The sequence below is a fragment of the Triturus cristatus genome, chromosome 5_1, assembly GCF_964204655.1.
Source record: "Triturus cristatus chromosome 5_1, aTriCri1.1, whole genome shotgun sequence".
NCBI lineage: Eukaryota > Metazoa > Chordata > Amphibia > Caudata > Salamandridae > Triturus > Triturus cristatus.
This window is the reverse complement of record NC_140587.1, coordinates 31,506,282-31,519,641: the sequence shown is the minus strand read 5'-3', so window position 1 is coordinate 31,519,641 and position 13,360 is coordinate 31,506,282. Positions and strand designations below refer to the sequence as shown.

General features: G+C 41.1%; 1 protein-coding gene across 4 annotated transcripts in view; it reads right to left on the bottom strand.

Moving 5' to 3' along the window:
* Positions 1–13,360, bottom strand: part of LOC146830011 (GTPase IMAP family member 9-like) — a 114,302-nt gene that overhangs the window by 76,867 nt on the left and 24,075 nt on the right. The window contains exon 2 of one of the 4 annotated variants that reach the window (XM_085604245.1): positions 10,279–10,420. The exons of 2 other annotated variants lie outside the window; for them this stretch is intronic. In XM_085604245.1, coding sequence (XP_085460371.1) covers positions 10,279–10,336 — 58 coding nt within the window. In that variant the 5' untranslated portion in view covers positions 10,337–10,420. Of the gene's footprint in view, positions 1–10,278; positions 10,421–13,360 lie in introns of those variants that run through there. One more of the 4 variants, XM_085604247.1, reaches the window with a different exon arrangement.

The window sequence follows — 13,360 nt, the reverse complement described above, 5'->3', positions numbered from 1 at the left end:
GTACACCTGTCAGAGGTAAATATGGACTGGGTCCAGTAAGAGGCAGGAGTAACCTCGGGTGCAGGTAATTAGAGAGCCTACCTTGATGGGGGAGCCCTGGATGTGATGGTGGCCACATCCAAGGCATCGGCGGAGGTACAGGGTGATCCGGAGGCTGATGCATACATGGGGTACCATCTCAATGAGCAAAATCCTAGAAGTCTTTATGACAGGACCTTGGATGTAAATATCAGTGCCCCAATAGTATTTCGGGCAGTTGTAAGACTGCACAACAGGAGGCTTGCCTTGCAACGCTCTACCCCTAAAAGAGGCACGAGTAAATATCATAGACTGGTGGTCCACATTACTTAAGGGAGGTCTCAAATAAAATGGGAGCACCGAATGGGTTGGCCACTGTGCAATTTATCTCATGGGATAGGTGGGCAGCTTATGTTACTCATCGCTGCCTGCCCTTGGATCGCCCATAAGTTAACCCACCACGTTGGCATATTTCATTTATGAAAACAACCTGCGGAAAACAGTTTATGACAATCTGTGTGTGGAGTGATTCTTGTAATGCATTCTGTACTAACTGCTACTTACCATTGTTGTTGGGGATATCCACACTATACGGCTGCCCATGGCACACATAGTGTGCCCTTGTAAGAGGGACCCCAACAAGAGCCTATTTCCAGCCCTCTCCCTGTGTTATTCCCGGTGCCTAGGAGGCCGGGGCCAGGTACTTATTCCTGCCCTACTTAGGTTCCGGCCTCTTTGTTCCCCTGCTGAGCACGTTGTCATCCACCCTACTCAAGCTACCCAGCTTGCTGGCGGCAGGATTTCTTTTGAACTGTGGTGAATGTATTACATGTTTATTTATTTGTGTTGCAGGTGGAGTTACAGAGCAGTGCAGAGGCTGATGCATACATAAGGCTCTCAATGAGCACAGCAGGGGTGCTGTATGCCAAACCACAGGAGTCTTTATGGAAGAACCCTGGATGTAAATATCAGTGCTCCGCTAGTTCTTTAGGTGGTTGTAAGCCTGAATGACTGGTGGCTTGCCTTCCAACACTCCACCCCTAAAAAAGGCAGGAGTAAAAATCATAGACTGATGATCGATGGTATTTAAGGGAGAAACTCCCCAAATAAAATGGTAGCACCGAATGTGTCAGCCGCAACTCATCAGGCGGGTCGGCTACTTAGGTTACTCATCGCTGCCTGCCTTTGAATCGTGCGTAAGTTAGCCCACCACATTGGCATATTTCATTTATGAAATAAACCTGCAGCAAACTGTTTGTTCCACAAAACTGTGTGTGGTGTGATTCATGTAACGCATTGTGTACTAACTGCTACTTACCATTATTGTTGGGAAGGGTTGCTGATGTCGGCACTTGGAATGCACATATACACATATAGTTATAAACAAATAGGAACATGTGGACACTTGATGAGTTGAGGTATGCTGTTTCCTCCCCTATAGATGCTTGAACCATTTAAACCACATTGAAGGTATTTCCCTATGAAATTGAAGATTTCAGAAAGCTTGAGATCACCATCATGGGGTCCTCATTGTAGCCTTTAAACAGCAATCCTGAGGGATTTTTAGGAGCATTAGAGTGATAAGTATGACTGGAAGATGTATGTAGTATAAATAAAGAAGTAAACAGAATGGATGTGGTACCGGAGCGTGCATGCACCTGTAGTGGTGCTGGGTGCATGAAAGTGAATATGAAAGGCTGTGTGAAAGCTTGGAATTCATGTACAATCACAACATGGCGGGTGAACATCACCTGGTGTTGGTGATTGAAGATGATGTATGAGTGAAGTAAACCTTTGTAAAAAATGTTTTTTTTTAAACTACATAAAATTTGATCTGCACATTTTGTTTTCTTTACAGTTTTGTGCTACATTTTGTGGGAGATTAATTTTGTTTGCCCTGAGGAAGGTGGTAACCTACAGGTCCCGTCCACAGAAACCCCTTTGACACAATTCGTAATTCTGAATCTGTGAAAACAGGGGACTCTATAGATGGTGATATAAATATGAAGCATTTAACACCCTAGATTGAACGGATCAGTTTATGAATATTGACAATTGTGTCTGTTTGGTCTTTCTTCCTTATTGTCATTTGTCATGTTGGTATTTTTTTATTGAATTGTGTTATGCCGTACTGTGAGATCATATAGAGGTTTTTAAATGATTGTGAAGAAAGTCTTATTTTTTAACTTGCATTTTAACTTTTGTGGGACAGTGTAATGATTGATCTGATTTTGGGTGTGTATACATTGTAATGTACTTTTATGAAGGAAAACATGAAACCTTTTGTAATTTTGCTACAGTGTTGTGATACTGAATTGATCCTTTTTCAAGTCAATTTAGGGGTTTTTGTGAACTAGATGTGCAACCGTATTACTCCTGTAAGGGGAAACCATGTTTCAGTCTAGGAATTAAACAGCCCGAGTGTCAAGCAAGCTGGCCAATTACTTCGATGAGCTGTAATGTATCAATACACCACAGACCACTCTTCTACCGCACGGTCGGCGAGTCTGCAATAATCCTCTGATCTCTGTTGTGAGCTATATACTGCTTTGTTAACTCACCTCCACTGTCTCTCAGGACAGTAGGCCCTGCATATCTTATTGGTGTGGGACACTGATGCGCCGGTGCAAACCTGTATATTGTCAGGCCCTCAAAGTTCATTGCATTCTCTACAGAGTTCACAGAGGGAGGTATATTTGTTCATTTAGCTCAGGCTCTGACACTCTTTCTGTTTAATAAGCAGACCGCAAACAAGATGGCACATATTCTGTTTGCTCCTGATTTTCCTCATTCAAAACAAGAAGTAGTAACTTGCTGAAAGAAAGGGGGAAGGGAAACTTTATCACTTAGAGTCTTGATAATATAATTGTAATTCAATTTCAAAGTTTCTTTAATGGTCTGTGAAAACCACAATCCTAAGTACTTTATCTTAATGGGTTGCCAGGCAAATCCTGTGTGTACAAAAATGTTTATTACACAATACATTTAAATGTAGTTCTTCACACTTATTAGTGTTAAGCCGATAACCCGACAAGTGAGAAAAGTAGTAACTTGCTGAAGAAAAGGAGGAAGGGAAACTGTAGGATTAGAGCAATATAGAAGAATTTCATCAGCATAAACTGACATCTTAATTTGTTGAGACAAGGTTGGAAAACCTGATATGTGCACATCCTGCCAGATTTTTGTTAAAGGGGCTTTTAGTATAAACAAAAGGAGTGATATTGAGCAACGTTGGTGTACTCCTCTGAACAAATGAAAGTAATCATAATGGGTAATAAGACAGAATATCGAGTAATTTATTTTTAATTAATTAATAAGGTAATTGAAAATTATATATGGAAATTGTGTGATTCATTTTAGTTGAGGTTGTGGGGTTTATAGATGTGAAGGGTTGTGAGTAATTTATTTTTGATTAATTCATAATTATTTGTTATTTGATATTAATTAATTTATTGAAAATTATTTATGGAATTGTGTAATTAATTTTAGGTGCAGGTTGTGGGGTTTATAGTGGTGAAGAGTGGGGAAGTAATTTATGTTTAATTAATTAATAATCCCTCCACAACTTCAGACCCAAATACCTCAACGAGAGAGTCTCCTTCCATGTACCCAAAAGGAACCTCCGCTCTGCTGACCTTGCCCTGGCAGTGACCCCATGCATCTGCAGAACCAGAGTAGGCAGAAGAGCCTTCTCCTACGTCCCGGCAAAGACCTGGAACGAGCTCCCAGTCAACATCAGGCGCTCCCCTATCCTGCACACCTTCAGGAAGAGCCTCCCGACCTGGCTCTTCGACTGATCCGGAGCTGCACCCCCCCTCCCCAGTGCCTTGAGACCCTCACGGGTGAGTAGCAAGCTTTATAAAACCCTGATTGATTGACTGTTAAGTAATAATAATTAATTAATTAATTGAAAATTAAATATGGAATTTGTGTAATTAATTTTAGGTGTCCGTTGTGGGGTTTATAGGGGTAAAGAAAGGAAGTAATTTATGTTTAATTATTAAATAATTAGTTGATCATTAATATTAATTAATTCATTGATATTTATTTAGGGTAATTGTTTATTTTTTGTGTGTGAGTTTTACTTTTAGAGGTGTAAAGGGTGGGGAGTAAATATATTTTACTTATTTTATAATTAGTTGTTAAATACTATTAGTTTTTAAATTGAAAATAAGTTTTAATTGTGTAATTATTTTTTTTACTGTTCAATGTTATCTGTGGGTGTGGAGATATAGGGGTAAAGTGTGGGAAGTTAATTCATTTTAAGGAGTTTAAATTTATTTTTTAAATAATATTTCTTTAATTGGTAGTTAATTATGTTAATTATGGAAGTACATTTTTTTAATTTAGATGTGGGTTGTGAATTGTGTGGTGTTATAGGGTAGGAAATAAAAAAAACTAAATGTATGTAATAATGGGTTTTTTCTCCAGTTTATTTAATATAATATTTGTAGGTATTTGTCTTATGTTTCAACATTAAAATATGTTTTTATAACTCAAAATAGGGAAAAAGGGGAGAGAAGTTAGTATAAAAAGACTTTGAGAGAAGGAAGAGAAACCCTCTTGTCGAACTCGAACCTTGTGTTATTGAAGTAGCCCACTAGTAAAGGAGGTGTATCCAAACGTGTAACATCTACATAGGACCTTATAGTATCACCTATACAGTACCTACAATACAACATGGTATTACATGTTCACATAAAAATAGAAACATCTATTTGGTACCAGTAGGTGAACAAGTACTACTGGGGAGGTTGTAGTAGTTGTTGAGGGATTCCCAGACGTTATTAATCTGCAGTTTCCATGGATAGTTCTGAAGGGAAATATTGCCAGCTCCTCTTAGAAAAGTAGTCCAGTTAAGCCATGCACGAAAAGAAGTAGCGGACGTGTTCTTCCAGTTGGTCAATATTGATTTACTGGCTGAGGTCAGCAGTATGTCTGCAAGAAGTCTATCATTCTTTGAATGGATCTGGGGGTCTAAGAAAGCCTGAATCAAGGAGAAAATATATTTTTAAGATGTATCCTGCACAGAGCGTGAGTAAAGTCGAACACTTTATAACAGAAAGGGACAACCGTCTTGCAGAGAAAAAGTAAATGACAAAGGTCCCCGGTAGCTGCATGACAATTTCAAGTTGGATCCTCTCTTAGAGCACTTCCAGATAAACTGCCACTTGTCTGGAGGAATGGACCCATGGTTATCCCAGTTTTTTTAACACTTTCCCCTTGATAGATGTGTGCTTTGGATTCAGGATGTGATAAAGTTTGGAGGCCTTGTCACCTGACGTATTGAGGGAAAGAATAATCTTCATGATGGAGTGATATTTGTCTGGGCAGCTGATCTTAGACAGACTGACGTTGAGCTTAAGAAATTCATAAAAATCTATGTCTAGAAGATTGTATTGTTGTTGGAGTACTCTGAAGGAGATCAGTGTTTCTGGTGTACCCAGTTGCTTTAGAAAGTGGATTTCTTTTGACACCCATGATTCCCAGAAAATAGTTTTCCCCTGGATTTTGATCTTTGAGTTGTGCCTGATCAAATCATGTTTGAAAGCTTCAATCAATCAATAAATCAATCAGGGTTTTTTTAAGTCCGCTACTCACCCGTGAGGGTCTCAAGGCGCTGGGGGGGGGGGGGGGGCAGCTCCGGTCAGTCAAAGAGCCAGGTTTTGAGGGCCTTCCTGAAGATGTGCAGGGTGGGGTCACATCTGATGTCGATCAGGAGGATGTTCCAGGCTTTGGCTGTGATGTAGGAGAAGGTTCTGCCACCCGTTCTTGCTCTGCGAATGTGCAGGGGTTCGGTGAGAGCGAGGTCGGCTGATCGTAAGTTTCTCTTGGGTACCTGGAAAGAGATTCTGTCATTGCGATATTGAGGTGCAGTGTTGTGGAGACATTTGTAGGCGAGGGTGAGCATCTTAAAGTTACCCTCTTCTCAACGGGGAGCCAGTGAAGGTTGCACAGGTGGTGGGTGATGTGTTCGTGTCGAGGGATGCTGAGGACGAGTCTGGCTGCAGTGTTCTGTATGCTCTGGAGTTTGCGGAGCAGAGGCTTGTTGATCCTAGTGTAGAGGACGCTGACGTAGTCCAGTCTGCTGGTTATGAATGCATGTGTGATGGTCTTCCTTGATTTGAGGGGGATCCATTTGAAGGTCTTACGGAGGATTTGGCGGGTGTTAAAGCAGGTGGAGGCAGCGGCATTGACCTGCCGGGTCATGGAGAGAGAGGAGTTGAGTTTGATGCCAAGGTTTCAGGCGTGGTCCTTGGGACTGGTGGACTGCAGAGAGCAGTGGGCCACCAGGTGTTGTCCAAAGTAGAGGGGGACAGTCCGAGGATGAGGGCCTCCGTCTTCCTTGAGTTGAGCTTCAGGCAGCTGCTGCTCATCCAAGATGCAACATCCTTCATTCCCTCCTGGAAGTTGAGTCTGGTGGTGATAGGGTCTTTGGTGAGGGAGAGGATGAGCTGAGTGTCGTTGGCGCAGGATACTATGCTGAGTCCATGCTGTCTGACGATGGCGGCGAGGGGACATGTATATATTTTGTGGGGCTGAGTGACGATCCTTGGGGTACTCTGTACTTGATTTCCATGGGTTCGGAGAGGAAGGGTGGTAGTCTGATTCTTTGGGTTCTGCCGGTGAGGAAGGAGCGGAGCCATTCAAGGACGTTTCCCTGTATGCCATAATTGTGGAGTCTGGTGGTGAGAGTGCAGTGGGAGACGGTGTCAAAGGACCAGGGCTGCAGTGTGTCCCTGGTGGGGGAGGGTGCGGATGCCATCTGTGGCAGTGAGTAGAGCAGTCTTGGTGCTGTGGTTGCTGGGGAATCCGGATTGGGAGGGGTCGAGGATGGAGTTTTCTTTGATTAATTTTGTGAGTTTGATGTTGACGGTCTTCTCAGTGACCTTGGTTGTGAAGGGGAGGAGGGAGACGGGTCGGTAATTCTTGAGGTACATGTAATATGCTGAGGGCTTCTTTAGTACGGGTCTGACTTCTGCACATTTACAGTCATTGGGGAAGATGCCGGTTTCGAAGGTGGCGTTGATGGTCCGTCAAAGTTTTGGAGCGATGGTGGCGGCGGCTCTGAGGAAGATGTGCAGGGGGCAGGGGTCCGGTGGGGCTCCTGAGTGGATACTTTTTGTGGTCGATGCAGTGTCTTCGGTGGTGATTCGGGTCCAGGAGGAGATGGTGTGCCGGCTGGCGTTGCTGGAGTAGGTAGTGGTTCCGTAGTCAGGTGTCTGGTCATTGAAGTTGTCATAGAGACCCTTGATTTTCAGATGGAAGTAGGAGCCAAGCTTGTTACAGAGGTCCAGGGAGAGGGTGATATCCGTAGTTTCGCTGGGGGGTTTCTTGAATTCCTGGGTGATGCTGAAGAGTTCCTTGGAGTTGCTGGAGTTGGATATGATCCTGTTCTGGATGAAGGCCCTTTTGGTGGACCTGATGTGTTGGTGGTATTCCGTCATGATGTTCTTGTAGGTGGTGCGATGTTCCGAGGATTTGCTGCTTCTCGAGATGTCTGCAGGTGCATCTGGCTTCTTGTAGGTTGGTTGTGAACCAGGTGGCCTTTCTGGGGAGCTGTCGGACAGGGTTACGTAGCGTTGCAAGCTTGTCTCCGCAGTTAGTGATCCATCCATGGAGTTCTTTGGCTGCGAGGTTGGCGTTGGTCTAGGTGGTAGGGGCATTGCGGTTGTGGGTGGAGGTGAGCTGCTCCTCAGTTACCTTGCTCCAGTTGCTACATGGAGGGTGGGGTGCAGGTTTGGGCAGCATGGGTTTGTTGGTGAGGAAGTAAACACATTGGTGGTCCGTCCATGGTGGTTGCGCGGCGTGGCTGATGCGGATGTTGTTCCCACCTGTGAAGATGGGGTCGAGGATGTTGATAGGTTAAGAGGAAAGAAAGTGTCTAATATTTTATCGATAATTCTCAGGGCTCTTTTAGTATTGTTAAAAAGGATTTTACCAGAGGATGTGGGAATTCTTTTACCAGTTAAAAATGTGACAGGATGAAATACACCTCTGATTTCTTTTTCAATTATTAGCCAATAGGGAGTGTAGTCAGGAGGATGCGAAAACCACAACGGGCTATTGTTTTGCCAGGAAGGCGGATTAATATTTTTTTAAGTCGCCAGGTTCACTCCACCAAGTTGAACAGGTAATCACAGTTTTTTTGAGAGAGATCCTAGCACATTTATTTTTCCAAATGAATTTTGATAATAGCTTGTTCAAATTTTGACGGATATCTTCTGATAGAGTGAGGAGTTGCATACTGTAAGATAATTAACTATCGGGGTGACCATCATTTTCATGGTCTCAATGCGGCCACAACATGTGAGAAATGTAGGGTTCCAGCACTCAAATAGGGTTTCAACCTTTTTCAAGGTTACTTTTTCATTATGTCTAAGCTATTCTAATAAGTCTGTGTTGAATTCTAATCCCAGAAATGTAATGACGTGGGGTTGCCTGGTTACATCTGTAGATTTAAAGAGATAACTCAAGCAAAGATTGTTTAATCCCATTAATTCAGACTTGTTTTTATTGAGTTTGTAGCTTTTGATTGTCTCTAATAGAGAGGGAATTGAGCGTGCCACGTCCTCCGTCTTAATCAGAATATCATCGGCGTATGCTGCCACCTTTATTGTGTTTTGGTTGAAGGTCACACCAGAAATGGAGGGGTTTGAGTGGATCCTCTGGAGGAGTGGTTCCAGTGTCAGGATGAAGAGAGATGAAGATAAGGGGCAGCTCTGTCTCTCACCAGTTTGAAAGAAGAGGATAAGAGACCCGCATAGTGAACTGTAGTGGAGGGGGAGCTGTACAAGGCCATGATCATCCTTGTGAAGGTCTCACCCAGGTTGTATTTCTACAGAATCTCTCAAAAAAAGGACCAAGAGACACTGTCAAATGCTTTCTCAGCATCAAGGGTGACAGCTACATTATCAGAGATGAAAAGTTTGGCTTTTTCAATAATGTGACAAAGGAGAAGAGTATTGTCGCTGCATAGTCTGTTTTCCATTAATCCTACTTGGGAATGATCAATTAGGGATGGCAACAGCGGTTCTAGTCTTTTACAAAGGATTGTGGCATAGAATTTTGCATCTAGATTAATTAAAGAAATTGGACTATAGTTTTTTTGACCGGTAGGGGATCTTTATCCTCTTTCGGGATAACCATTATAGTGGCTTTGCTGGTCAAGCCTGTCATGGAACCTGAGACTGAGAAGTGTTGGAATAAATCCAGTACAGTAGGATTAAGTACAGAGGCAAATGATTTATAGAATTTTGCTGTAAGTCCATAAGAGCCCTGAGCCTTATTAAATTAGAAGAAGTTGACTGCTTTGGACACTTTCTCCAGTGTTATTGGTTCACTAAACAGCTTTTTTTCATGATCCTATGTCAGACTGAACGACATGCTGAGCCAAGGATTTACTAAGAAAAAGATAGTCTATGTGAGATTGTGAGTGATGTGGGGTTGAGCAAAAGGTGTATTCCAAGAGATCCAGGTGACATAGTCTCCAGCTATCAACTAGTGATTTACGTTGAATGGTGGATTTGAATTGTGAGTATATTTTAATATGGACAAGCTTGACCACTGAATTCCTATCTAATGCAGCCTCACAAATTTGATTGCAGTCCCCACCAAATATAATATAATCATCATCACAAAATATTCAGTTATCAGATATCTTCTATCCAAAATGCATTGTCAATAGTAACTGGACTGTATACATTGAAAATTGTTAAAGGTATATGATCAAGTAAGAGTTTAACAACAATCCAATGACCTTAGGAATCAGACTCCTGTGTGATGACTGTAATGTGAAGTTTTTTTATGACAAAGGATGGGTACTCCATTTTTACCCCAAAGCAGCTGAAGCAAACAAACCTCTATTTCTGAAAGATGAGTTTCTTGTAGTAAAACAACATCTGTTTTAGTTTGGCTAAATGAGATAATACCATCTGCCATTTAATACGGTTACCTAACCCTTTGATGTTCCATATGGTAACCTGGAATTAAATACTAAACAGTAGTATGTACAATTAATATGTTTCCAGCCATAGATTTATCAAGAAAGGGGATAAAAAGTTGGTAAAAATGAAATCTTTGCTTAGTGAAGAAAGAAAGGGAAAAAGAGCTGAAATGGCAGAAGACAGAAAAAGAGAAAAGAAGGATAGAAGAAGAAAGGAACACAAACAAAATGGAAGCGTATGATTAAGCATCAGTATAAAAATAGTGGAACAAAAAGACAGTACAAATCATACAGATGATGACTAAATAACCTACTTAAACACTCTGAAAGGAAATCGATGGTGGCTTCACAGAGCTCTGGCGGCGACAACATCAGAACTCAACAGGACAGCCTTGACTTGGGTGAAAACCCCACACAAAGTGAAACCTGAAGTACACAAGACTTGAAGACAAATACCTGCATTATAAAAAAGAGAGCAGGACATAATTAGAATGTGCTAAAATTAGAGAAAACACTTAAGGGCCTGATTACATGTTTGGCGGGCAGGTTACGCCATCTTAAACGTGATAGATATTCCATCGTATTGCGAGTTCCATTATATTCCATTGGATTTACAGGAACTCATAATACAGTGGATGGGATATCCATTGTGTTTGTGATGGAGTAGCCTGTCTGCCAAACTCGTAATCAGGCCCTGAAAGATAAGAGAATCAGTTACATAAGTGTTTTTAAAAGTAAATAGGCAAGATAAACAAAAAGATATCAAGTCTTTTTCAAAGTGTCCATATGTTCTCCTTCATGCAGTTGAAGAAATCTCTTAAGTGCAGCAGGATTCTCATAAGTGAATATTTTATCGTTAAGTGTCACTTTAGACAAGCACAAATAGATAAGTCTAAATCTAGCATTCATGGCTCTCAATGAGGGCGCATATGCAAAAATTGTTTCTGACAATCTGCAGTAACTTTAGCTACATCTTGAGAGGAAAAACAGGGTGTGACCATCCAAGATAATTTGAATTTATTCAGCCTTGACAGACATAACTTGTTGCAAGACAATGTATTGCAAAAGGAAGAAGATAACTCCTCACAGTTTTGTAGAAACTCCAGGACCATGCCTCTACGCTCCTTGTATATTGAGAGGAACAGACGTAGACATGCCACGGAGTTTAGGAAGAAAACATTGAAAATAATTTGGTTGGATCAGAGCCCTCTTTGTGTTCAGGAAACCTATATTCGTAAATTATTTCTTAGATTTCGTTTTTCAAGGTCTTCGGTGTATTTTTTAAGTAGATGCACAATGTGTGTAGTTGTTAGCTGTAGACTCTCTGTTTTTGTTCTACCATTAAACACGCAATTCTAAAGAGGTCCATTAATCATCTAACTGTTGTAACGTTTTATTAGAATGTGGAGCACTCCATTGAATACAATGGAGTGATCCATGCCAGTAAAGGCCCAAAGAGCAACACTCCAATGTATTTTGAACAAAGAACTCTGGAGCCCAAGGGAATTTCAATCCCCTCAGGCTTGAGAGGCCTTTGTTTTATTTGTTAGCACATTCTGCCCTCTAGTGGCAGAATGTTCTAATAGCCTTATAGCCCTTCGTAGCTGGGCTATACCGCCTATTAAAGTCCCATTCCCTTGTTAAACACTGGAGTGGGCCTTTAATAGCCAGTATATCCCGCTATAAGGCTATAGTAGTCTCCTCCATGAATGGTCTCATAGCACACATTTCTTCAAGAATGACCTCCATGGAAGCTGACATAGGTTTCACTGGAGACGGAGGATCTTTTTTAGGTGTTTTATTTGATCCTATGCATTGTATTACATGAGGAGGCTTTTGGAATGGCACCTGAATGAGATTCAGATTTCTGAGAAGTAGAGTCATCCGTATTGTTGTAATTGGAATATGAATCCAACAACAAAGCATTATTGGAGGTACTCGTAGGTGTAAGGTTTCCTTTTTTCCCCATATATGGAGGAAGGATCAGAGACAAATGAGGGAAAAAGTCTAGAAGGCCTATAGCTTACACAAGCTTTTAAAAAACAAAAAATTGTGAGTAAAAAACACACTGAAGAATTGATACCAAATAAAAAATCTTGAAAAAGATGTTCGCCATGAAAACAATTCAATTAATGTCCTGTAAAAATAAGACTCCTGCCATGAACGACATGTTAAAGGCCAGAAAAACTGAAGAAAACAGTACCTAGAGGTCAGCTGAGTTAGAAATACAGTTCTGTACTGAGGAGGCATGTAGATACACAAAAGACAACTTTCAGGGCACGTGGCAATTATTCATGAGGTAATACAACTTTTTCTATAAATAGTGGCATCAGTAGAGACCAAGGTAGATATTCCCCTGATAGTAGTATTGGAATTTAGGCCATAAAAAGGAGCTTGCTAACACCACAAGCAGAATTGCGGGGAAAGTGTTTTGTGAGGAAACACGCCCACCACATTCCAAAATGGCGGGCACGACCTCTTGCTATGTGGCGATATCCCCCAGGGATGGCCGCTTATAAAAACAGAATGCATGGAGCTTATAAATGGCTCCAGCGACGAGGGCCCATCTGACAAACCGTTACTAACGAGAGTGAGACTCCCACACTGGAAGGACCTACGAGATGAGGAGTAGGATGGCTATCATTTAAAGTTGTCTTCTTCATGAATAGAGTATGGCAAGCAATGAAAAGTAACATGTGTAAGAGTCACAGAGAAAATAATAACAGAGTAGTCCTCTCAATGGGAACATATTTCTGGTCTAACATCTACCAAGAGCTTGGGCACTTAGTAGGTAATACAAGGCTTAAAAAGAAACAACCCTATTTATATCTGCCATTTTATGAGGTTTTACACCAGTTGGTCTTTAAGAAGGTGAATACTGTCCACCGAAGCACTCGTGGACAAGACTGTATAAGAATTCGACCCACAACACAGCAACAGGAGAGAAAATAGTCAATTCCCTGTTGTCATAGACAGTGATGAAGCACAGTTGTTGCAACAATCATAAATGGCTAAATTAAATGAATGAATGAGTATGAGGAATGAGTGGTTTCAGTTGGTGTGGGGGTAAAATATTGTTATAAATAAGTGTTCTTCTAAAAAATGCAGATTTCTTGTATATAAAACAAAACAAACAGATATCATTTATTGATTAGTATTGTACAGTATTGTAAAGTATTGTCCAGCAAAGTATATATTGTTTACATCCACTTTTTACTATTTCTCTATTGAGCAAAGAATAATATATAAAGAAACAAAAAATTTAAATAAGAGACATTGATTGCAATCAGAAAATGACATTGATATAAGTAAACAAAGATTTAACTTTATAGATTTATTTACCATATGGCCAGCTTTGGGAACCTACCTAGGCCCCATAGGAAGTAATAGAAGTCA